Source organism: Bubalus bubalis, chromosome 4, assembly GCF_019923935.1.
Source record: "Bubalus bubalis isolate 160015118507 breed Murrah chromosome 4, NDDB_SH_1, whole genome shotgun sequence".
Classification (NCBI taxonomy): domain Eukaryota; kingdom Metazoa; phylum Chordata; class Mammalia; order Artiodactyla; family Bovidae; genus Bubalus; species Bubalus bubalis.
In genome coordinates, this window is record NC_059160.1 from 44,868,404 (window position 1) to 44,892,637 (window position 24,234).

The following is a 24,234-nucleotide window of genomic DNA, read 5'->3' on the forward strand; positions in this document are numbered from 1 at the left end:
CAATGGCACCCCACTCCAGTACTCTTGCCTGGGAACTCCCATGGACGGAGGAGCCTGGTAGGCTGCAGTCCATGGGCTCGCTAAGAGTCGGACATGACTGAGCGACTCCATTTTCACTTTTCACTTTCATGCATTGGAGAAGGCAATGGTGACCCACTCCAGTGTTCTTGCCTGGAGAATCCCAGGGATGGGGGAGCCTGGTGGGCTGCTGTCTATGGGGTTGCACAGAGTCAGACACGACTGAAGCGACTTAGCAGCAGCAGCAGCAGCTATATTTCACATGTTCTGCCTATTTTACAAGACTTTTTTTTTTTTTTTTTGAGTTGCTGGTGGTCTTAGTTGTGGCATGCAAGCTGTTTGTTGCAGCCTGTGGGCTTCTCCCGAGTTGTGGTGCTTGGGCTCCTGAGCACACAGGCTCACTAGTTGTGGCTCGCAGGCTTGGTTGCCCCAAGGTATATGGGATCTTAGTTCCCCGACCAGAGATGGAACCCATGTCCCCTGCATTGGAAGGCAGATTCTTAACCAGTGGACTACCAAAGAAGTCTTTAAGACTATTGTTTCTTGCACAACCAGATGTGTGACAGAGCCTCCAATAAAAATAATGACTAAGTGACCACAACAAATACACAGTTCTACAAGGTTAATGATAGTAACAGTCTGACTCTATAGATAATGGGAAGAAACTAGAGGGAATCATTACCTGAACCATAACAGGCCAGTAAGACAGGAGTTCCAGAGGCTTTTGGCTACTACTAACAGCCCAGTCCAGTAATAACACGCTGAATGGCCTATCAGTGATTCCTTGCCTGGTCTGGGAATGAACATTCCTATCACCATGGGCTATATCAGTCACAGAATACCTCTCAAACCTTGGTCAAAATTAAGACTGAAAGGGAAGGGACTGTAAAATAAGGAATATAGCCTCCCACCCAGTTCTACAAGAATCAAGTCATTAGCCACTTGATGACCTACATATACCATGAGAGGAATTCTGGATGAGAATTTGGACAAGGCACTTTTGTGCTCTAGGAAAACTGGTAGGACTGGCCTTCAGACAGATATTTACAAGAGAAAAAATCCTGAACCCAGTTTCTTGCATCTCCCCATACTTAAGAACTAAAACCATTAAGCTGTTGCTGCTAAGTCAATTAATTCCTCCTAAAGAGCAACAACCTTCTACCAAGCCGCGGGCTTGATTGCATATGTCCCTTCATCAGAATCACAGATCAACTGGCCTCCCTCCCCCACCCCTTCATTACAGTCCCCAGAGCTGTCTGAAAGACTGTCTCCTAGATTACAGTCCTTTGTTGCTGTTCAGTCACCCAGTCTTGTCCGACTCTCTGCAATCCCATGGAGTGCAGCACACCAGGTTTCCCTGTCCTTCATGGTCTCCCTGAGTTTCCTCAAACTCATGTCCATTGAGTCGATGATGCCACCTAACCATCTGATCCTCTATCTCCCCCTTCTCCTCCTGCTCGCAATCCTTCCCAGCACCAGGGTCTTTTCCAATGAGTCAGCTCTTCCCATCAGGTGGCCAAAGTAGTGTAGTTTCAGCTTCAGTCCTTGCAATGAGTATTCAGGGTTGATTTCCATTAGGATGGACTGGTTCGATCTCCTTGCTGTTCAGGGGACTCTTCAAGAGTCTTCTCCAGCACCACAATTCAAAAGGCACTCAGCCTTCTTTATGGTCTAACTCTCATCCATACATGAAAAACCATAGTTTGACTGTATGGACCTTTGTCAGCAAAGTGATGTCTCTGTTTTTTAACATGCTGTCTACATTTATCATAGCTTTTCTTCCAAGGAGCAAGCGTCTTTTAATTTCATGGCTGCAGTCACCGTCTGTGGTAACTTTGGAGCCCAAGAAAATAAAGTCTGTCACTGTTTCCATTGTTTCCCCATCTATTTACCATGAAGTGATTGGACCGGATGCCATGATCTTAGTTTTTTGAATGTTAAGTTTTAAGTCAGCTTTCAGTTCAGTTCAGTTCAGTCGCTCAGTCATGTCCAACTCTTTGTGACCCCATGAATCGCAGCATGCCAGGCCTCCCTGTCCATCGTTAACTCCCGGAGTTCACTCAAACTCATGTTCATCGAGTCAGTGATGCCATCCAGCCATCTCATCCTCTGTCGTCCCCTTCTCCTCCTGCCCCCAATCCCTCCCAGCATCAGAGTCTTTTCCAATGAGTCAACTCTTCACATGAGGTGGCCAAAGTACTGAAGTTTCAGCTTTAGCATCATTCCTTCCAAAGAACACCCAGGGCTGATCTCCTTTAGAATGGACTGGTTAGATCTCCTTGCAGTCCAAGGGACTCTCAAGAGTCTTCTCCAACACCACAGTTCAAAAGCATCAATTCTTTGGCACTCAGCCTTCTTCACAGTCCAATTCTCACATCCATACACGACCACTGGAAAAACCATAGCCTTGACTAGACGGACCTTTGTTGGCAAAGTAATGTCTCTGCTTTTCAATATGCTATCTAGGTTGGTCATAATTTTTCTTCCAAAGAGTAAGCGTCTTTTAATTTCATGGCTGCAGTCACTATCTGCAGTGATTTGAAGCCCAAAAAGATAAAGTCTAACACTGTTTCCATTGTTTCCCCATCTATTTCCCATGAAGTGATGGGACCAGATGCCATGATCTTCGTTTTCTGAATGTTGAGCTTTAAGCCAACTTTTTCATTCTCCTCTTTCACTTTCATCAAGAGGCTTTTTAGTTCCTCTTCACTTTCTGCCATAAGGGTGGTGTCATCTGCATATCTGAGGTTATTGATATTTCTCCCAGCTTTAGGTTGGCTCAATTAAAATTCTCCATTTCTTCCTTAGTTAGGCAATTAATTGTTAATTGATATCAAGCACATAAAACAGGCTTCATAAATTAATAAAAAGTTTGGAAAGAGCTCATGATTTGGAGTATAAATGGGGGGGGAAGGGGTGTGTGTGTGTTAATTCCACACTCCAGTTCTCAACTCTATGATCTTAATTAAGCAAGCCCCCTCTGAGTGCCATTTGGCTAGTCAGCTACATTATATTGGAAACAGCCCCTGCTGCTGCTGCTGCTGCTGCTAAGTCGCTTCAGTCGTGTCCAACTCTGCGCGACCCCATAAAGGGCAGCCCACCAGGCTCCGCGGTCCCTGGGATTCTCCAGGCAAGAACACTGGAGTGGGTTGCCATTTCCTTCTCCAATGCATGAAAGTGAAAAGTGAAAGTGAAGACGCTTAGTCGTGTCCGACTCTTAGTGACCCCATGGACTGCAGCCTACCAGGCTCCTCCGTCCATGGGATTTTCCAGGCAAGAGTACTAGAGTTGGAGCCCCCCTCTTCTGATGGAAGATCAAGTCAGTCCTGTTTGTTACTTAGTGAAGGATAGACTGAATCATTGTAGCGAAAACTCCTTAGTTGCCTTACTGGTCCTGGTTTCACCAACTTGGTTTCCAGTTTCAAAGTACTGGGTAGCCAACTACTCCTTTCCCACATTAATGAAGTGTCACGGGGGCTTATCTCCCAAAGTCATCTGCTGCCGTGCCTGCCTTACAAGGATAAATATACAGTTTTAAAGAGCTCCGCGCCCTTGCCAGATTCGATCTTCAACCCTGCCACCCTCCCTGCGGGTGCGGGCCGGCGGCACAGCACGTGCGCTTCGCTCGCGGGCATCCTGGCGCCCAGCCCTGGCCAGCCCCGCCCGCCGTGTCGCGCCTCGCCACGTGACCCTGCCCCCTGCCATTGGCCAGGCGGGAGAGGCGGGGCCGCCGCGGAGGCGCGGGCCGGCCGATTGCGGCCTGACTCGGCTGCGGGCTGTCTCCGGAGCGGCTGGGAGGTTCGAGCTCTGTGCGCGCGGTGGGCCGGTGGGCGGGGAGGCGGGAGCTGCGGGCGTGGGCACAGCGCACGCGTGGGGAGCGGCTCCCGGATGCCGCGCGTCTGCAGGAGAGTGGCCTCGCGCGGCTCCGCTGCAGGTGTGCCGGGGCATCCCTGTCACGTGACCGAAGAGGCCAGGGCGCCGGGCGCAGGAGGGGGACAGGACCGTGCAGCCCAGTCCTCCTCCAGGCTGGAGCCGGGAGCGCGGGGGCGAGGCCAAAAGACGTGACTCTCAAGGGTCTGGCCTCGGGAGGCCCTAGGAGGGTGTTGGGCACCCCAGAAATTAGGGGAAATTGGGGAAGATACCCACCCTTTTATTACCATGGCAGTAAGGAGTCCGGCGCCCCTGGGAAGTAAGGTCCTGAGGAAGATGGAGGGGTTCGGGACTCCTGGAGGGAGCCCAGATCCGAGCTAGAAACGATGCAGTCGGGGCAGTTGAGGTCAGAGGTCTTTGGGTTCTGGCTGCGCCCTAAATCGCAGTGAGCGCTCGGGGAAGCCCTTGCCTCTCTCTAGGCCCCCAGTTCCTGGCTCCTGTCCCCCAGCCTCGAGAGGCCTAGCTTGGTCCGAGGCCTCACCCCTTTGGTCTGCCGTAGGATGGGCCTCTCCACCGCCGCCCCGCTGTGGGGCGCCCCGGGGCTGCTCCTGACCATCGCCCTGCACCTGGCTCTCTACCTGCGCCCTGCCCAGGCCTGGGCGCCCGTGCATCGGGACTACTGCGTCCTGGGCGCCGGGCCCGCGGGCCTGCAGATGGCCTACTTCCTGCAAAGGGCAGGCAGAGACTACATGGTATTCGAACGCGCCCCGGTGCCGGGCAGCTTCTTCACGCGCTATCCCCGGCACCGCAAGCTCATCAGCATCAACAAGCGGTACACCGGCAAGACCAATGCCGAGTTCAACCTGCGTCACGACTGGAACTCTCTGCTCAGCCACGACCCCCGGCTGCTCTTCAGACACTACTCGGACGCTTACTATCCCGACGCCAACGACATGGTGCGCTACCTGAGCGACTTTGCAGAGCGGCTGGGGCTGCACGTGCTGTATAATACAACCATTGCCCACGTCACTGTGAACAAGGATCGCGGGGCCTGGAATGGCCATTACTTCATCCTGACCGATCACCGGGGCCAGGCATACCAGTGTAGGTAAGGAACCTGGCTGCAGAGCTCACCTGCTGAAGCTGGGGCCTTTCTGGGAGGAAGAAAACCCATTGGTTGGCCCATAGGCGTGGGAGAAATGGGAGGAAAAGGGCATTTCAGCCCATCTTTGGTGGTGATTTAGTCGCTAAGTCATGTCCAACTCTTGGGAACCCATGGACTGTAGCCCACCAGGCTCCTCTGTCCATGGGATTCTCCAGGCAAGAATACTGGAGCGGGTTGCCATTTCCTTCTCCAGGGGATATTCCCAACCCAGGGATCAAACCTGGGTCTTCTGCATTGCAGGCACATTCTTTATGGACTGAGCCAACTGGAAAGCCCCCTCCCCATCTTTGTTCCCGCTGAAATCCAGTACACAGAGGTTCAGTTCATCCATCATTTCCCAGGTGTTTCCTAGAAATGTGTGTGCCCAAAGATATTTGAAAATTCTGACCATTTCTTTCCTCCAGGATTTTTCAGTCTTAAATATTTTCACATTCACTGAAGGGCTCCAACATTGGGTAAAATATTCAGCATTATCTGAGCTTATGCACCTACAAAACCCTTTTTGTAGCACATCTCCTAGAACTTGCGTTCCCCAAAATTCATTCTGAGAAATGCTGGCAAGTGTCCAGTAAGTGTTAGCTGGGCTCGGTAGGATTTCAGAACTGAATGAGAGCCAGGCACAACAGGCAGTGCTGCCAGCATTCAGCTTTAGCTTGCTTTGGCTTGGGAGAAAGCTTAATATTGTGTAGACAACTCCAACTCAGAGTTACACATTCTACCGTGCTTGTTTAATCCTCACAAGGACCCTATGAAGGAGGTTCACTGATCCCCATTTTATGAATGACAAACTGAGGCTCAGAGAAGCTAAGTAACTGGTATTCTGTCACACGGCTAATAAGTAGCAGCCGCCACTTGACTGCACTTGTCTTTCTGACTCTGAAGCCTGTGTTCTTAACGCCCCACCAAACTGACTCTCCCTTCCTGCTTGTCAGCCTAGCGCCTGGCCCCAGGCAGGTGCTCCATCACAGTTCATCTTCTCAAGCCTTTTGTCTGAGGCCCAGCCTTATTCCTTGCTTGTTACAGCCTAGGGAGCAGGGTCAGTTTGGACCCTCGCATCTTAGGACTTAGAAGTGCTACAGTATAGGGGAGTCAGATGTAAGCCAGTGGACAGCTCAGAAAACAAGGGGGGATGGGGGCTGCCCAGGCCTTTTCTCCAGACCACCTGTTCCTGTCTTTGAAACTATCTTGTTATCCACTCTTTCCTCTGCAGGCCGCAGGGTCCAGCTCCTGGCTTGCCCACCACAAGATTGTAATCCCCATCAGCAGAAAGAGCAGGACTCTGTCTAGCTCTGCTATCTGAGGAGCTATGGAGTCCATGGGCTCACTTGGAGCCAGCAGTCTTCACCTGTAACACAGGCCAAATAACACCGACGCAGACCTGCTCTGAGCAGTGAGATGAGTCAGAAAGTACTTAGTACAGGGACTCGTACAGAATCTCTGCTCAGCAGATTCTGCATCTATCAGGGAAGTAAGAAAGGGGGAAAGCAGAGTGTCTGGTTTCATTTTCATGATGAAGGTGGTACTTGGTATGGCTATGGCTGCTGTGTTCAAAATTCAGTGAATTATTCAGTTTCTCATGGTGTCACCCTCTCTAGAGTCAGAAATTAAAACTGATTCTCACATTTGGTATAATCCCAGAAAGGTGAAAACAAACTATACCCAATGGATCATTCAGTGAGGGGGCTGAGGTAAAGTGTCAGATACACTGGGCCAGGTCAGGAAGTAGGTAAAGGAATGAATGACCTGCTTTCTTTTAGGACCTAGCAGTCGGTGGGGCCGGCAAGCCAGGCGGCAGGTCCAAAGAGGGATTTTTTTTACTTAGTGGTCTCATAGCTGAGAGGATAAGCCATCCTCCCTCTGTCCCCCACCTGCAGCGTCCTTCTTGTGGCCACTGGCTTGTCGGTCCCCAACCAGGTGGACTTCCCTGGCTCCGAATATGTGGATGGTTATGAGTCCGTGTCTGTGGATCCCAAGGACTTCGAGGGTCAGAATGTGCTGATCCTAGGCCGGGGGAACTCGGCCTTTGAGACAGCAGAGAACATCTTCAGTGTCACCAACTTTATCCATATGCTGAGCCGCTCCCGGGTCCGGCTCTCCTGGGCCACCCACTACGTTGGAGACCTCAGGTATGCTGGGAGGTGTGTGTGCTGCCCTGCCCCCCGCCTGACTAAGCACCCCTGCCCCTGAGTCTCCTTCACCTAGCACAGACACTTCTCTCTCTCTCCTGACATTCACTTGGGCCCCCAGGGCCATCAACAATGGCCTGCTGGACACCTACCAGCTGAAGTCCCTGGACGGGTTGCTCGAGTCCGACCTGACAGACTTGGCCATCGTGAAAGACCACAAGGGCAAGTTCCACATCACTCTGAAGCTCTTCATGGAGGAGTTCTTCAACCAGAGTTCCGACGCCATCCCCCTCCCCCAGGACAACAATGACAACTTTGCCATGCGCGTGGCCTATGACCGGGTCATCCGCTGCCTGGGCTGGAAGTTTGACTTCTCCATTTTCAGCAAGTGAGTCCAGATGGAGGGGAGGAACTAGATCTCTCAGCAAAGCCCTCTGGTTCAGGCCCCGGGTGGACAAGGAGACACCGGAGGGCTTGAACAGATCTTCCTGTCAGGTCACACGGGGACCCAGAGCCCAGGCTCCAGTCAGGCTTGAGTCCTGGCTGTGTCCCTGCCCCACCACATCTTGACCCTGAAGGTCAGTTATTCTGTCTGTTCAATGGACATGATCATACCTGCCTTCTAGGGTTGGGGTGTAGTTTAAATTAGCTCAGTGCCAGGCCTGTAAAAAGTGTTTCATACACAGCAGTGATTTTAATTCACAGCCCTCTCCACTCACAGGTCACTCCGACTCTCTTCAGGAAGTGAACTCAGCGAGAAATACCCCCTGGTCAGAGCCAGCTATGAATCCAAAGGCAGCCGGGGCCTCTTCATCCTGGGGACTGCCAGCCACTCAGTGGATTACCGGAAATCTGCTGGGGGTTTCATCCATGGATTCCGATACACAGGTGAGCCTGACAGAGAGGGCCGCTGTCCCCAGAAAGAACCATCCCTAGGGTCTGCAAACATGCCTTATTCCCTTAGAGCACTCTTAAAGGGATTACTTATCAGCAGTTGATTGTCATAAATTCCCATCTGGGCAGACAGCAGTGGGTTTTCATGGTCTGAGGATATGTCTAGAGCAGGGGTTCCCAACCCCTGCGCTATGGGCCAGTACCAGTCTGTGGCCTATTAGGAACCAGGCCGCACAGCAGGAGGTGAGCGACTGGTGAGCGAGCAAAACTTCATGTATATTTATAGGAGCTCTCCATCGTTCACAGTGCTGCCTGAGCTCCTTCTTCTGTGGGATCAGTGGTGGCATTAGATTCTCATAGGAGTGCAAACCCTACTGTAAACTGTGAGTGCGAGGAATCTAGGTTGTGTGCTCCTTATAAGAATCATCCCCAAACCATCCCCTTCCCCCCTCCAGTCTGTAAAAAAGTTGTCTTCCATGAAACCAGTCCCTGGTGCCAAAAAGGTTGGGGCCCGCTGGTCTAGAGAAGTTCCAGATAAGGTGTGACCTGGGGGTGCATGCTCCACGCGTCAGCCCTGTGTGGGTGACGTACCTCCATTGGCAGTAATGCTGAGCCTGAGGACAGCTCACCTCGGGGAACGGCTGGGTGGTCTCAGACGTGAGGCTCCCTAAGCTCCCTAAGCCTGTTGGCCCTCCCCTGACATCAGAGAGGTAAATGAGGTGAACTCTCTTCCCTGTGGGGCCATGGTAAGGACTAAATAAGGTAATTCCTGGAGGCAGTGCACCTGAAAAGCGTTATGTACACATAAACTCTTTGGGTACCAACAAATTTCATTAAAAATGGCACTTAGATTATCTCAGCTCTTTTTTTAAAACTCTCAGTACCAACGGTGCCAGTTTTCTGCACTCTGGGTAGCCCATTGGATGGGTGCTTTATTGCATGACGAGTGTTAGACAGGCCAGTTAATTTGACCATAAAAACACCATAAGGGTCCTTCTTCCTGATGTTTCTGCATCTAATTTGATGCCTCACTTGCTTTGATGCTAGTTTCTGCATTTCACTCTCCTTCCAGTTTGGCATGGAAAGATAATCATGTTTTGCTGTTGATTTCCAGATGATATATTTTATACCCCATGCATGCTGTCAGGGAAGAAAACCAAGGAGAGAGTGTTCACTGTTTACCAAAATATTTGCAGACTGCACACACACAGACACACTCACATGGAATAGGAAGAGTCTCTCTCTCCAGCTGTGTCCCCAGCAGGAAACCCTCCTAACACTCCTGTGCACGCCACCCTCCCTGTACCCGCTGTCTTGGCAGGTCCTGCCCCTTCTCTCTTGCCTCCCCCGTCCCTTGATCTTTCTCCAGATCACTTTCTTTTTTTTTTTTTTGACCGTGCTGGGTCTTCATTGCTGCGTGGGCTTTTCTCTAGTTGCAGCAAGCAGGGCCTACTCCTCTAGTTGCCGTGTGTGTCTTCTCATTGTGGTGGCTTGTCTTGTTGCAGAGCACGGACTCTAGGGTGCCTGGGCTTTAGTAGTTGTGGCTCCTGGGCTCTAGAGCACAGGCTCAATAGTTATGGCACATGTGATTAGTTGTCCCGAGGCATGTGGGATCTTCCCAGACCAGGGATCAAACCCGCGCCTCCTGCATTGGCAGGTGGATGTTTTACCACTGACCCATCTGGGAAACCCCACCTATCTCACATTCTCAATCCTTCCAACAGCCCCATAAGACAGATCTTGCTATTTCAGTTCCCTTTTTCATAGAAGGAAATGGGGGCACAGAGAACGTAAGTCACTTATCCAAAGTTGCCCAGCCAACGGAAAGCAGCGGTGGCATCTGAATCCATACCTGTCTGACTCAAAGGCTCCCAGCTCACCACTGAGTTTCAGGCAAATGCAAAACAGTTCTGGGTGGACAGGCCACTGAGACCTGTGGTCACTATTCCTGGCTGAGGACCCGCCTAGGGGGAGGGGCAGTGCAGCTATACACAGTATATCCTGCCCAACCTTGCTCATCATTCAGCTGAGAAACAGGTCCCAAAGGAGGCAAGTAGAAAACAGCAAGGCAGAGGAAAGCCACAGAAGACGAGAGATGGTAGCTGCGGAAGGTAGGGCCTGCTGGGAGCCCTGCCCCTCCCTTCCCCCGTCACTCCATCCCAGCCTCGCTTGCCTGACTCAGGGCCTCTTTGTCCCTCCTGACTGGTCTTCCTGCCACTGGTCTCTCTGGCTTCCCATCCAGCCACTCTGATACCCACCAAAACACTGTTGTTTGAACATGTTTGAACTAAAAACAGGGGCTCCCCAGCCAGTTCCTTGGTATGGTGTCCAGAGCTTCATACAGGCCAGCACCAGCTCGGCTGCCCAGCCTGCCCTTGCCTCCTTTTCAGAATGTGCCCATTTCTCTCAAGGTTTTATGTCTTTGCACCTGTGCTCCTTTTGTCTGACCCCCTGCCCCACTCCCCTAGCCGTGTAATTCCTCAGCCTTTCACAAAACTCAGCCTAACCTTGTTTCCTCCAGAGAACCAGGTTTCTGTCTGTCTGTCTCATGAGCCTGAACATCCTTTCCTGGGACCGTTGGCAGACCGAGTCTCTTGTCACGTGAATTGTCTGTGTCTTTGCCATTATTAGACTTGGGTGTTGTGTTGATTCATTTCGAGGAGGCAGGCAGCTGTGTGGGGTGGCTCAGTGTCACAGCTGTGTAAGGGCAGCCCCAGGTCCACAGAAAATGTTCCCTGTTGTTGGAGATAACTGTTTCTTCTCTATCCTTCCAGAAATATACAAAGTATCTCAAAGTAGAACTGAGATTGGGTTTTGGCTGTGAAGGAGAGGGAGCCATCAGAGGTTCTCCATCTGGGAGTCTCTGACAGACATGGGGGCTATGGGGAGACGAGAGGTTGCAGAGAAAGGCTCTGGGTCTGGTGTGGACGTGTCTCATGTGCGGTGGCAGGACTTTTACATGCAGGTGGCCTAAAGCAGAAACAGGCAGTCTCAGGCCTGGGGACCAAATCTAGCCACACCCATTCATTTCGCAGTCCTCTCTGGTTACTGTCCCACCAGAGGAGAACTGAGTCACCTGACAGACACCTCTAAGCCAGAAACACTTCCCCTCCAGCCCTTCTCAGAAAACCTGTACAACCCTCCTCTAAAGCTCTGAACACACATCTTCTCAGAGCCATGCACACGAGTGTGTCCCGAGTCAGAGCTGATGGGGACTCAGCGTCCTCCCAGAGGTGAAAGATAACATCTTAAAGGCAGCTTGCCATTCTCCCTCTGGCCGTTTCAGTGCGTGCAGTCCACCGGCTGCTGGAGCAGCGCCACCACGGCGTGGCCTGGCCCTCCACCGAGCACCCCATCACACACCTGGCCAGTGCCATCATCCGGCGCATCAACGAGGCCTCTGGGCTCTACCAGATGTTCAGTGTTCTGGCCGACGTGGTCCTGCTGAAGGAGTGAGTCATCCTCCCCATCTCCTGCCCCCATCCCCACCAGCTTACCCCGCTACTCTGTCTTGCTCTTCTTTTCCTGTTGCATGTATGAACAGCCCAGTGGTTCCTTCCTAAGATGGAGAAGGCTGGGTACTGGGGTGGCAGAGAGGGAGGGGACTGGGCTCTTCTGGGGAAAATCAACATCACGAGCTCTACTGACAGATGGATTGACAGACATGGGTATGACGACAGCTTTGCCACTTTCTACCAGTGTGATCTGGGGCAGGTTAGTTATCCTCTCTGAGCCTTTCTTTCATCTGCAAAATAGAGCTAATAACATTGACCTTGCAGGGCTGTAGGAAGGAGTAAAGATAACTGGCGGAAAGCATCTGGCACTAAACACATAAGCAGTGGCCTGCAGCGATGACAGATGACCACCTGTGGGGATTTAAGAGCTCCCTGGGCCAGCCAGCTCCTTATCAAAGAAGTGATAAGCAGCAGATCACAGAGGTCACTCCCTTAGAAGGAAACCTTCGGGAGCAGGGAAGGGAGCAGAGCTGGGGGTGGGGGCGGGGGAGTGTGTGGTCTGAAAGGACAGGTGGCAGGTGAGAAGCCACAGAAGGAAGAGCCTGGTCCAGAGCCAGTGGGTGCAGCAGCACACCAGGTTGAGGGACATGCAGGAAACTCAGAGGTGCTTGGAGCAGAACCTCCCTCATCACGCTTGACTCCTGTCTCTCTCACACCCATTCACCACTCACACTATTCTTAGATCCTGTCCACTCTACCTTCAAACTGTGTTTAGAACCTGCCTGCCTCTCAGTAGCCCCACCACTGCCACCTTGGTCTGGACACCGAGAGCATCCCCCTCCTGCACTGATACAGCAGCCTCTCGCCTTGGCCCCCATGGTCTGCTCTCAACACGGTGGCCAGAATGATTCTTTTAAAACTTGAGTCACTTGGAATTCACCCTTTTCAATACCCTCTGAGGGCCCTCAACCCCCCTTCCTGGGCCAGGAGACTCTCCCATCGTGGCACACGTGGCCCTCCTTGACCTGCCCCCGCTGACCTCTCCTGCCCCTCACTGTCGGCTCCACTGGGGCCCCACGGGCCTCCTTCCTGTCTCTGGAGCACGCGAAGGCCTTCACTCCCTCATAGGGCTTCTCTGTCACTGGTCTCAGCCTGTCTCACCCTTTCCCTTGACACCCATTCAGGTTCCTCCAGGCTGACACCTGTAAGTCTAGGCTCTAGTAGTATTCAGGTGAGATGCTCGGATCTGATCAGTCTGTATGCTGTTTGATGGCCGCTTCTAGGAAGGAGAGGTGGCGCGTGCACAGCACACACGCTCCTGTCACCTCTGCCGAAGCACCCAGGGTCTCACCCGTGGTGTGCCCCTGTCCCCAGGAACGCCACCACCTTTGAGTATCTGGAGGAGTTCCCCATGCAGATGCTGGCACAGCTGGAGACGATCACGGGAAAGAGGGCGAGGCACGGCCTCTTCGTCATCAACATGGAGTACGGCCGGAACTACTCTGGGCCCGACAAGGACGTCTTCTTTTCTGACCGCTCTGTGGGGCACATGGAAGACGCCTGGCTGTCCAACTTCCTCCATCCTGTCATCTACTACTATAGGCACCTCCCCACCGGTGAGCCGGGGCCCTCCTCAGACCCCAGCACCATTGCAGTACCCTCAGCTGATGAAAGGGGGAACACCGGGAGCCCTGCCCTGAGTCTCAGTGGAGCAAGTGGTCCCCAGATTCTGACCCACAGCAGGCCACATGTGGAGTGCCGTGATCGCCTCCAGTAATAAGAGGGACAGTGCTGTCGCTGTGTCCAGAGAAGGCTGACCTTGGAGTGAGACGGGGGACGGAAGGTGGTCTGGAGACTGACTCTAGGAGGAACAGCAAAGGGACAGGAGCAGATTAGCACAGGAAGGGAGCAGGAGAGCTGGGCAGTGTTCCAGGGTCGTCCTTCCCTCGCTATGTGACCTTGCACCATTACTTAACCCCTCTGAGCCTCAGCTTGCTCGTGTGTGAAATGGGGTGGCAGTGGTACCCTCAGTGTAAGAGGAGAATGGATAACACAGAATGCCAGCACGGTGCCCTGTACAGAGTCGTTACGGACAGATGGCCTACCTGGGGAACACAAATCCTGCCTCCGAACTTGAAGGGATATCACCTGGAAGAGGATGATCTAAAATTAGGGGTCGTTCCAGAGGGCAGAGGAAGTGTCAGCGGGTAGAAGTGACAGGAACCCAGGTTCACACTCATAAGCAGCAGCTCATCCTGAAAGCTGCCAAGGCTGGGACAGGCCCCTCACAGTTTCCTGGTACAGGAATGGTCATGGCTTGGTGCCCTGTCATGGGGACACACAGAAGGGCACCCCACCAGATAGGAAACTGGACTAGAGGGGCCCTAAGACCCCTTGGAGGCAGGACTCAGAGTCTACTCACAGAAAGACCAGTTTCAAAGCAGCCACAACAGGCCTCAGTCTGTGGAAGTCTTAGAAGCAAACCAAGTTCAAGTGACTGGTCTTAGTTCCTCTCCCTGACACCACAGGAGTGAGTCTGGCCTAGTCCCTCTCCTTCACATCAGCCTTTCAGACATTTGGAAGGACAGCTGAACTGGCTGACCAGAGGGGTGTCAGGAAGGTCAAGCAGAAGAGGGTGGGGGTGCAGCACCCGGGCTGCAGCTCTGGGAAGCCATGTACCCGCTCTGAAGTGGTGCCCTCTCCTCCCCACAGAGCAGGAGGTGAGGTTCCGCCCGGCAGGCTGGCCGCTACCGCGGCCCTCAGCCCTCCACCATGTCGTGGAAGATTTCCTGACGGACTGGACGGCCCCTGTGGGGCACATCCTGCCCCTGAGGCGCTTCCTGGAGAACTGTTTGGATACCGACCTGCGAAGCTTCTATGCAGGTAAGTTAGGTTCCCAGGAGGACAGAGGGGCTGAGCTGGAGGGTGAAGACGACCAGGTAGATCGGCGCCCTGTGGAACTTTAGGACGCACGTCTGGAAACCCACACCTGGAAACCCACACCTGGGACGTCTGTCTCCTATGACCCCTCCCAGTACAGCACACCTGCAGACACTAGCGCTTCCCAGGTAGCACTAGTAGTAAAGAGCCCACCTGCCTACGCAGGAGACCTAAGAGACGTGGGTTCGGTCCCTGGGTCTGGAAGAGCTCCTGGAGGAGGAAATGGCAACCCACTCCCATATTCTTGCCTGGACAACTCCATGGACAGAGGAGCCTGACGGGTTGTAATCCATGGGGTCGCAAAGAGTTGGACACAGCTGAAGCGACTTAGCATGCGTGCATGCAGACACTGAGTAAAACGTCTTTAAAGAACTTACAGGAAAATAAGGGAACCCCCCAGAAGCCAGACACTAAGAAAAACACACACACACACACCGGAGAAGGTGATATCTGCTGGTCATCAGGGGTCTAGAGCCTGCATAACTGACCAGCACTTGGGGATGGCAAGGCGAGGCTGGAGCAGGGTAGGAGGTCTGTATGTGCGTACTTAGTTGCTTACTTGTGTCTGATTCTTCTGTCACCCCATGAACTATAGCCCGCCAGGCTCCTCTGTCCATGGGATTTTCCAGGCAGGAATACTGGAGTGAGCTGCCATTTCCTTCTCCAGGGGATCTTCCCAACCTAGGTATCAAACCCGTGTCTCCTGCATTGGCAGGCAGGTTCTTTACCACTATTACCACCTGCGAAGCCCTAAGAGGTCAGTACAGAAAACCTCAAATAAAGCCAGGGTCTCAGTGGGTAAGCTAAGAGCCAGAAAGCACTCCCAGGAGAGACAGAGGAGATGCAGGATTTTTCGCTCTGTGTAGAGTGCAGGGGGAAAAACCTCCTTTGAGAATTTCCATCCACTAGGCCTCATTCATATGAGTTTGGGGCCAAAGTTCACACTGTCATCTTGGTGCAGAAATCACAGGCATCAGTGCCAGTCTTCTGTGAGGAAATAGACTTTAAAGCCAGACCTCAAAGAATTCCCACAGATAAAGTTCTCTGGAAGATGAACTCCCAAGCAGAAATCACTAACACGTAAGAACTCAAATGACCGTGCGGGAGTGTCAACAGAAACAACACTGTTGGATCAAACCTACAGGGACTGTATGACTTGGAGTGGTCGGAGAGAAGATGGAAAGTACGTATAGATTCTGTGAATAAATAAAAAAGGGGTTACTAAAAACAGAATGGAAGGATATTGAATGGGCAATTTTGAGAAAGGTCCAAGTAGAACTTCTGGAAATAAAAGTATCAACTTGTAACTAGAAACTCAGTGTCAGGGTTAGTAGCACATTAGACATAGATGAAGGGAAAGTTGGTGAACTGGAAGACAGCTCTGATAGTCAAACACAAAGAGGGACTTGGGAAGAGAAGTCTCATGATTTAGAGGCAGAACTGACCGAAACAAGCCAGAATTTTTTAACTTTAAAAAGTTAATTTTTTACTTTTTTTTTTTTTAACTCTCCGAATTACTAGGATAGCCACTTCTTTTTTCTGTTCAGCAAATATCTGTTGAAACAGTGGTTGCATATCAGGCACTATTCCTATCAGACCAGGTTAGAGATGGTCAGTCCTTAGCCTACAGGTCAGAGAGCAAGAGTCCTTCAGCTCACCTTGAAATAAAAAATGTATGTACCAAGGGAGATGGCTTAAAACAGTACTTGAAGTCAACAGTCTAGATGTATGTAGACGCTCCAGCAGGGGTACTTCAGAGAGCAGAGCTAAAGCAGCTTTGAAGTACCAGCATCCTGCAGACATCAGCTCTGACTGTATACTTCCGTAGGAAATTGTGCATTGAAGGTCTAGAGACCTCAGCTGCAAAATGCCTATTTCCTGAGGTTTCAGGAGTACAGAGATGCTGGTACCTTTTAGGGGGTGTATTCCAGCCCTGAGTCATGGCTCCCACCAGTCCATCACCACAGGCCCTTTGAGCCTCCTGGCTCCTACCTCCTAGATATACTCAACAGTACAAGCCACCAAGTGTCACTGCCTTGAATGTGCAAGACTTCTCCCCCAAAGGGCTAGCTGGCAGAGGTGGGCTTCCCCTCCATCCCTTTAGCAGATGTACAGCTGCTAGTTCTGGCCCCAGATCTGCTGGGCTTCTCTGCCCCCTGGCCCTGCAGAAGGGATGACGTATGTCATTGTAGGGGGTGCTTGCCAAAAGGCTGCCTTGCCTCACTGCCCCCCCTCCATCCTCTCCCATTATCTGCTGTCTTCCCTGCTCAGAGAGGGTGGTTGTGGCCCATTCTGCCAAGGGCCCTCTGTACTAGAAGTCAGAGAGAAAGTGGAAAATATTTTCCTGTAGCACTCCCAGCCTGATCACTCGTGTGAGCCTTATAGCACCCTTTATAATGTGCCTGTTTACTGAGACAGGAGGTCAGGATGGTTCTCTGACACGCCATCTTCCCATCCTGTCTCTAAAGCCCTCAGAAGCCTGAGCCCACATCTGCTTAATCCTTTGCTTTTCAAATTTTTTAAAAAAATTTTTATTTATTTTTGGCTGCACTGGGTCTTCTTTGCTGTGTGTGGGCTTCTCATTGTGGGAGCTTCGCTTGTCACGGAGCACAGGCTCTAGGCACTCGGGTTTCAGTAGATCCCAGCACCCCAGGGTGGGTCCCGGAAGAGAAGGCCGAGGGGCTGCTCCTGAGTGGGTGAGCTCCCCCCGCCCCTGCCAGTGGCGCCACCCACAGCAGCATGCAGGCCCCCATCTCTGGGAGCTGGGCCATCTCTTTGGTTTGCTTTCCTTTGGAACTTTTTTTTTTCCCATAATGTCAAGGCGGCTCCTAGTCTTAGAACTTCAGGGAGGGATGGGGTCCACGGCTACTCAGGTCAGACATGAGATTCCCAGAACAGTCAGCCCCCGGGCTCAGGGGCTGGAGGGAAGCAGTGAGGCCACGGGGGCGTCAGCAGCCCCTCCCCTTGCACCTGTCCCCACAGCTCTCAGCCCATCTCCTTTTACTTCTGTGCAGAGTCCTGTTTCCTGTTCGCCCTAACACACCAGAAGCTCCCGCCCTTTTGCCAGCAGGGCTACCTGAGAATGCAGGGGCTCGTGGGAACTGAGAGCCTCCGTCAGCACGGCGTGGAGAGCGGGCTCCTGTGGGACTCTGCCACCGTGGGCCAGCACCATGGGGCAAGCGACCAGCAGCCTGGCGACCACGGGCCAGGAGGGCACCCTCTGGCTCCAGGGCCTCCGGTCTCACCTTTCAACAGCAACAAGGAGGAGCTCTGACGGGCGGCTGCTCCCACTAGGCTCACAGTCAGCCTTCCTCTTCCCCGCAGTTTCGTGCTCCCACGTGATTGCCAAAGACCCCCCTCAGATCATCGCGGTGACCGCACCAAAGCCACACAGAGGACACAGATGGGCTGAGGGCGGCCACACAGTGGTCTCCCCTCCTGTTTGGTTCAGGGATTTCTGGGAAGAGGGGTCCAGGGACAGCATCTTCTGCCAGATGGAAGGGAGCCGCCTTCCACGCCAGACTTGTCTGCAAGCCAGCCATCACGAGCACCAGGCTGGCCTCAGCTCCGTCCCCGTCAAGTGCCCAGTGTTCCTCTTCTGAGGCCCCTGGATTCCGCCCACCCGTGGAGCGTTTCACAAGTGCAAACCACCCTCATCTTCATACGGGTTGTAGCAGGCACTTTAAGACAAAGGCTCTAAGGTCCTCCACCAAGTAGGGCAGGTGGGGCCATTACCCCCTGATGAAAACACCAGCTGAGAAAGGTCAGGTGATCTCCGGGGTCCCAGCCAGGAGTCTGGGAAGCCCTAAGGCTGGCCCTGCTTCACCATACTGCCTCTCCGCCCCCATCTCTGCTTTCAAAATCCCAATGGGGGCAGAGAGAGGACAGCTCCCTGCAGGCTGTATTATTTAGGCAGGTCTCTGCCAAGCTGCTCTCTCCCCAGGACTGCCCTCCCTGACTTGCCTTCCCCCTCTGTTCTCTCTCTCATCCCACTCCCCTGCCCTTTGGCATTCCGAACAGCACCTCCTCGCCTCTGTCCTGCCAGATCAGGTGTTGTGAAATGGTCGCCATGCTGGCTATCAGTGGGGATTCTCTCGGAGGTGATTCACCCCACTGTTCCGTACAGAACCCAGCTCAGCATGGGCAAGAAATCATTTATAAATGAGTTTGTAAGATAACGATGATGAATGTAGTTTCTGGTTCCCTGAGCTGTTCTGGCTTTTTTATTGTCCCCTCACCAGGAATCTGTCCCTTCTTACTCTCTCATCAGGTATTTGAGTCCCATTGATGAGTAAGCCATGGGAAAGCATTTGTTCAGAAAATAATCGTGGTGGTTTCCTCAAAAGCCTGGGATCACAGGTGATAGCTTTCTCACTGGTTCTTACCAGTAAGTCCTTCATGTGTCCACTTAGAATGGTAGGGACACAAGCTTTCCGGATCCGCTGCCCTTTACTTGGAACAGCTTCTTCATGACGGCCAGGTACAAAATCCCTTACCCCCGGCACTGCTGTCTGTGCTCCAGGTATTTGCAGTCACAACAGTGAGACTCCAAAAGCCTGAGCCTGTCAGGGAGGAGGTGTTTACCCCATGGCCAGACTTCGCATAGTTTTCAGAGAGCTGAAACTTCTCAGTGAAGGGTCTCTCCCTAATCCCAGGCTGTGGAATTTGCTGTATTTCACACTGTTTACAGGTAAACCAAAATTGGGTCCCATTAGTCCACCCTTCCTTTTCCTAAACTTTTTTTTAAAAATAAATCTTTTGGGATTTCCCTAGTGGTCCAGTGGTTAAGACTAGTATGAAAATAAATTATTTAATTAGGACCGTACCCATATTATCAAATCCTGTTACACACATCTCACCTACCCAGTTACTAAAGGCTGGCTGAGCCCCTGGTTCGAGGTGCTGTAATGAATAGTTGACTGACACCTAAATACGTGACATCTGCTGCTCTTCCCATCATGTGCCAAGTTCTTAATTCCATCAAAATATCACCAGCCTTATTTGTGTTTAATAAGGTATGGTTCAGCTCTTACTCAGCCAATGAGACACACATTCCCTGGTATTTTTCCTGTAAATTAATAGTTGGCTTCAGAGAACTACTTTTTCCTGTGAAGATCGTTGCTGCATTGGCTGGAGTCCTGTCTACATCTTGCTTGCTTCTAGCAACACACCCTCCCCAGCCCCTGGGGCCTTTTTTGTAAATCCTGGCCCCTGAGCGCCTTTTGCCTTAGGCATGGCATCTTTGTTGTCTGCTATCTTCCCATTGTGTTGTATGGACTCCATTGCCTCAGTTTCTTTCCTTGTCAAGTTTAGTCAGCCTTCTAGCAGATCTTGTTGTTTCCAGCCAGATCAAGCCTCTCTCCTAGCTAAGGCCTGAGTTCATCCATTCATTATTTTTGAAAATATAAAGTTACACACGCAAAACAGACAAATCAATGAAACAATAGGCCAGAAGTAGAGCCTGTTCTAAGATGGAGGTGTTTTTTAAAGGGAATCACAAATCAGTGGAAAAAACTGTACAGGATTGTGCAATAAATGATGTTGGACTGGAACTTTCCTGGTGGTCCTGTGGTTAAGACTAAGTTCTCAATGCAGGGGGTACAGGTTCAATCCCTGCTCAGGGAACTAAGATCCCACATGCCCTGGGCATGGCCAAAATTAAATAAGTAAATAAAAATTATGTTGGACCAATGGGTTACTAACTTGGGGAAGAAAATCAATCTCATTTAGACCCCTATTTCATATACTTCAACATTAATTTCAGATTAATTTTTCAAAGCCATATAGAAACTAGAGATGAAGAGGAGATACTATAACAAAAGAAAGGACCTTCCAAGTTTAGAAGCAACAGAGTAATTCCCCAGGGGAAAAGGTTTAACATTTCTAGGTACAACCATCCTGCCTGACTAACATGCCTATTTTGAAGAAAATGATAAATATTAAAAGGCAAAAAGCATGGGCAAAAATAATTATGGCAGAAAACAACATACATAAAAATAAATAATAAGCAAATTATCTTTTATATTAAGAACAATGAAATGAGAAAAATGGAGAATAGTTAACGTAAACTATGGTACATTCAGCCCATGAATATTAAACAGCCTTCAAAAACTCTAAAAAGTGGTAAAAGACTACATAATATTGATACAAGTACATGTGTGACAAAGTTAAGTGAAAAGAATCGGGATATGAAAGTGTAGTTCCAACTGCTTGTAACTATAAAAATAGAAAACCATATACAAGGGAAACAAGAGGTTTTAGGTTTGCAGAGTTTTTTTTTCCTTTTTCCTCTTTTGCCCAAATTTGGGTTTATACTCCATGGTGAAATAAATTCATTTATTTTAAAAAATCATCTCTGTTTTTGGACTGTAAAGTTGCTGGGGGCAGGAGGGGCTGGGAGCCCTTGGCAGGGCGTGGGCTCTGCCCCCGGGTCCAGGTGGTGCCACTGGTGCCATCTGCTGGCCCCAGTTGAGAAGACACTGCATCAGGTGTCGGGGGAGAAAATGTGCTCGGTCTAGAGACGGGAACTTTAAGTGATGTGTGCTCCTCTCCTAGACTCTTTGGACTGATAGACCCAGCTGGACACCACCAGTCTCTGGAAGAATCTTCCCTCCCAAGTGACAAGAAAATGAATGTAACCTCAAGGTTAACATGAGCCCCAAATTCCTTTTGCATGATAAAAGTGGGGTGTCCCTAAAGCCTTCCTGGAAATCAACTCACCAAGAAATAATTTGTCTGCTAAGCTCATCGTAACACCTAATCATTCACTGAGTATTTATTATATGCCCAGAACTGGTGTGGTGATTTTAAAGGTATGTACACAAATTATTGGATACTTCTCCCCCAAAGAGGTGGAGCTTAACCCCCTCCTGTTGGGTGTGGGTGGACTTAGTGATTCATTTCTAGCAAATAAAATACAGCAGAAGTGACAAGATGTCATTTTCAAGATTAGGGTATAAAAAAGACTGGCCTTCATCTACCAAGAAACTGTGCTTTCTGTCTCTCTCTAGGAGTCCCTCGCTCTGAGAGAGGCCACCTGTCATGTTGAATTTGAAAGGACATCCAATGTGGAGCAGCCCATGTGGCAAGGAACCAAGCTCTGCCCACAGCCATATGAGTGAGCCTGGAAGCACACTGTATCTCAGTCCTACCTTCAGATGACTGCAGCTCTGGCCAGCAACTCACACACAGCCTCGTGAGAGACCCTGAGCCAGAACCACCCAGCCAGAATCAGGAAGCTGCTTCCTGTTTGCTGATCCACAGAAACTTCAAGATAATGTTTGTTTTGAGATGCTGAATTTGGGGGGTTATTTGTTATACAACAAAAGACAAGTAACACATGCATGAAATAGCTTGCTATATTATCACCACAACCCTAAGAGGTACTAGATATCACCCTTCCCATTTTACAGATGAGGAACCTGAGGCAGAAACCCATTACACAGCAAGTCAGTGATGCAGTGTTTCAAAAATCTACCTCCTCTGAGCCATCCTGTAAATATTAGACCATTAAAGCAACCATCTCCTTATCACTGTCCCTATGAGATTCCTTCATATGGACACTGGGTTACAAGAAGTCGAGAGACCAAACAGTTACCAAACCTAGGAAAGTGTGCCCATAGGAAGGAAGAGAGGTATCGAAATGCTGATTCTACAAAAGTATCCTCAAGAAGAGTATGAATCCACTCCACCAAACCAGACATCCTGCGATGCAGGTAGGGTGGGATGACTCAAGAGAAGAGGACGGCTCTGGAGTCCAGAGTATCAGCCCTGATGAGGCTTCAGCCTCAGGATCCTCGGTTCTCTGATCAGTTACAATATCAGCCCCAAAAGCCATGTTAGATTCTTCCCTAGAAAAGCAACCAAAGTCTGCATCATTTCCCTACAGATGCTTATATTTTTTAAATATGGTTAAAATGCTGACTGGGGAAAGCTTTTTGTCAGGCTGTGGACTTTAAAAAAAGCATTGACTTCAGTCTGGCATCCCAGATGGAACGTAAATCTGCTACAAAGTAAGTCGATGGGCAGATATATGAGATGCTTTAGCCCAAGTATTTAATCCAAGGACATCACACGACTGATCCATCAACCCCAAAATAAAAAATAGCATGCAACAGATGTATTTAAGCAGGGAAGAAAGGACCAACAGACTGTCTTACTCCTCCATCTACATGAATAAGACTGATTTGCCTGCTCTTCTGGAGAAAGTCCCAAGCTTAGTGCCAACTGCAAAATCCTTCAAAAGTCTGTCACCTGTTTTTTCAATCTCTTTGAAATATTCCATCTCAGACCAGTCTCTCAAATCATTCCAAATCATATAAATTAATTAAATGCAGAAGAGTGCCACCAACAGAAAAAAATGGCAACGTAGTATCAAAATGTTCACAGTGTGTTATAAACCATCATTGTAGGTTAGAATGAAGAAGGCAATGGCACCCCACTCCAGTACTCTTGCCTGGAAAATCCCAGGGACGGGGGAGCCTGGTGGGCTTCCGTCTATGGGGTCCCACAGAGTCGGACACGACTGTAGTGACTTAGCAGTAGGTTAGAAATAGAGCAACTACAAAAATGTATGAGATGAGCCCCTTAACCCTAGCCATGTTTAAGTTTAAAATAACTCAGTCTACCAGGAGAAGAGGCACCCTGAAGCCTCTGCTGTGAGACGCTGTGGAAGAATAAAGATGGCCCAAAATTCTACAACAGGACTTCCCTAGCAGTCCAGTGGTTAAGGTTCCAAGTTTCCACTGTGGGGGTGGGGGTTCAGTTCCTGGTTGGGAACTAAGTTCCCACATGCCATGTGGTACAGCAAAAAATAAAATTTATAAACTCCTATCAAGATGTGAGGTCTGGGGGTCTTCCCTGGCAATCCAGTAGGACTCAGTGCTTTTATTGCCAGGGGCCTCGGTTTGATCCCTGGTGGGGGAACTAATTTCCCACAAGCTACACAGTGCTACAAAAAAAAAAGACTAAATATTTACAATAAAGGCTACCTCTTCAAAGAGTATTTACACACTATGTTTTATTTAAAGATAATATGAAAGACATAGTAGAACTAGAGGGCTACGCACACACCTCCTGGGGCCAGTCTGCCTGGGTGAGTCCCAGCCCTACCCTTTGCTTGATTCATGACCTAGGGTAAGTTATTTATCCTTTCAGGACCTCAGTTTCTCTCCTATAAAATACAAAATGCAACTGTAACAGTATTTTGCTGTAAAAGGAGACTAATAACAGTATTCTGCTTACTGTGAGGATAAAATGAGTTGAAATATGAAAAGTGCTAGAACATTTGGAAATCATGTGTTAAGGACCACAGATGTGCTGGCCATTATTTCCTTATTATGAAAGTTCTTAACCTTTCTGTGGAGTAAGCATTGTTAGAACTTCATACAGATAAGGAACGATGCCAGAAGGGTTGACCCAAGTGCTCAAGGTCAGGCAGTGGGTCATGGGCAGAGCTGGTGAAGAAGGATGTGGTTCAAATTGGGGCCTAGGGCTTATTTTTCTACCCTATGGCTGCTCCTGTTTGAAGACCAGGAAGAGGAATGCGCCACAGGGTGAAGGAAGCATTTGGCCAAGAAAGGTCCTTATTTGCGACCCTTCCACAGCATCTCACAGCTGCAGGTTTTGCCCTGCCGGACAGAATCTGAGCCACCAGACGTGACCAGACAGGAACATGTGAGGAGCCTCACCTCAACAGCGAGTGGAATCTAGAATGAGCCCTGGTGCCCAGCCTGTATGTGTCTCCTGAGGACACGGGGGTGGGCAA

The 24,234-nt window shown here is 50.4% G+C and overlaps 1 protein-coding gene across 2 annotated transcripts; it reads left to right on the forward strand.

Annotated features, from left to right (window-relative positions):
* Window positions 1–3,707: 3,707 nt before the first annotated feature.
* FOXRED2 (FAD dependent oxidoreductase domain containing 2) lies at window positions 3,708–20,020 on the forward strand. Of its 2 annotated transcripts, none has more exons than XM_006056970.3 (9): window positions 3,708–3,816; window positions 4,448–4,996; window positions 6,928–7,179; window positions 7,301–7,567; window positions 7,901–8,067; window positions 11,360–11,525; window positions 12,903–13,144; window positions 14,241–14,411; window positions 17,483–20,020. In XM_006056970.3, exons 2-9 carry the CDS (start codon window positions 4,449–4,451, stop codon window positions 17,740–17,742), a joined length of 2,073 nt encoding a protein of 690 aa, XP_006057032.2. In that variant the 5' UTR covers window positions 3,708–3,816; window position 4,448; the 3' UTR covers window positions 17,743–20,020. The 2 variants fall into 2 exon arrangements, with proteins under 2 accessions (XP_006057032.2, XP_025139301.1); XM_025283516.2 differs by lacking the exon at window positions 3,708–3,816 and adding an exon at window positions 3,829–3,952.
* Window positions 20,021–24,234: the final 4,214 nt, after the last annotated feature.

What these genes read in the sequence shown, in the direction of transcription:
- FOXRED2 (XM_006056970.3), top strand. Translation starts at nt 4,449, where the DNA reads ATGGGCCTCTCCACCGCCGCCCCGCTGTGGGGCGCCCCGGGGCTGCTC. An exon ending in CCATGGATTCCGATACACAG is followed by an intron (nt 8,068 to 11,359) that starts GTGAGCCTGACA and finishes TGGCCGTTTCAG; the next exon opens with TGCGTGCAGTCCACCGGCTG. An exon ending in CTATAGGCACCTCCCCACCG is followed by an intron (nt 13,145 to 14,240) that starts GTGAGCCGGGGC and finishes TCCTCCCCACAG; the next exon opens with AGCAGGAGGTGAGGTTCCGC.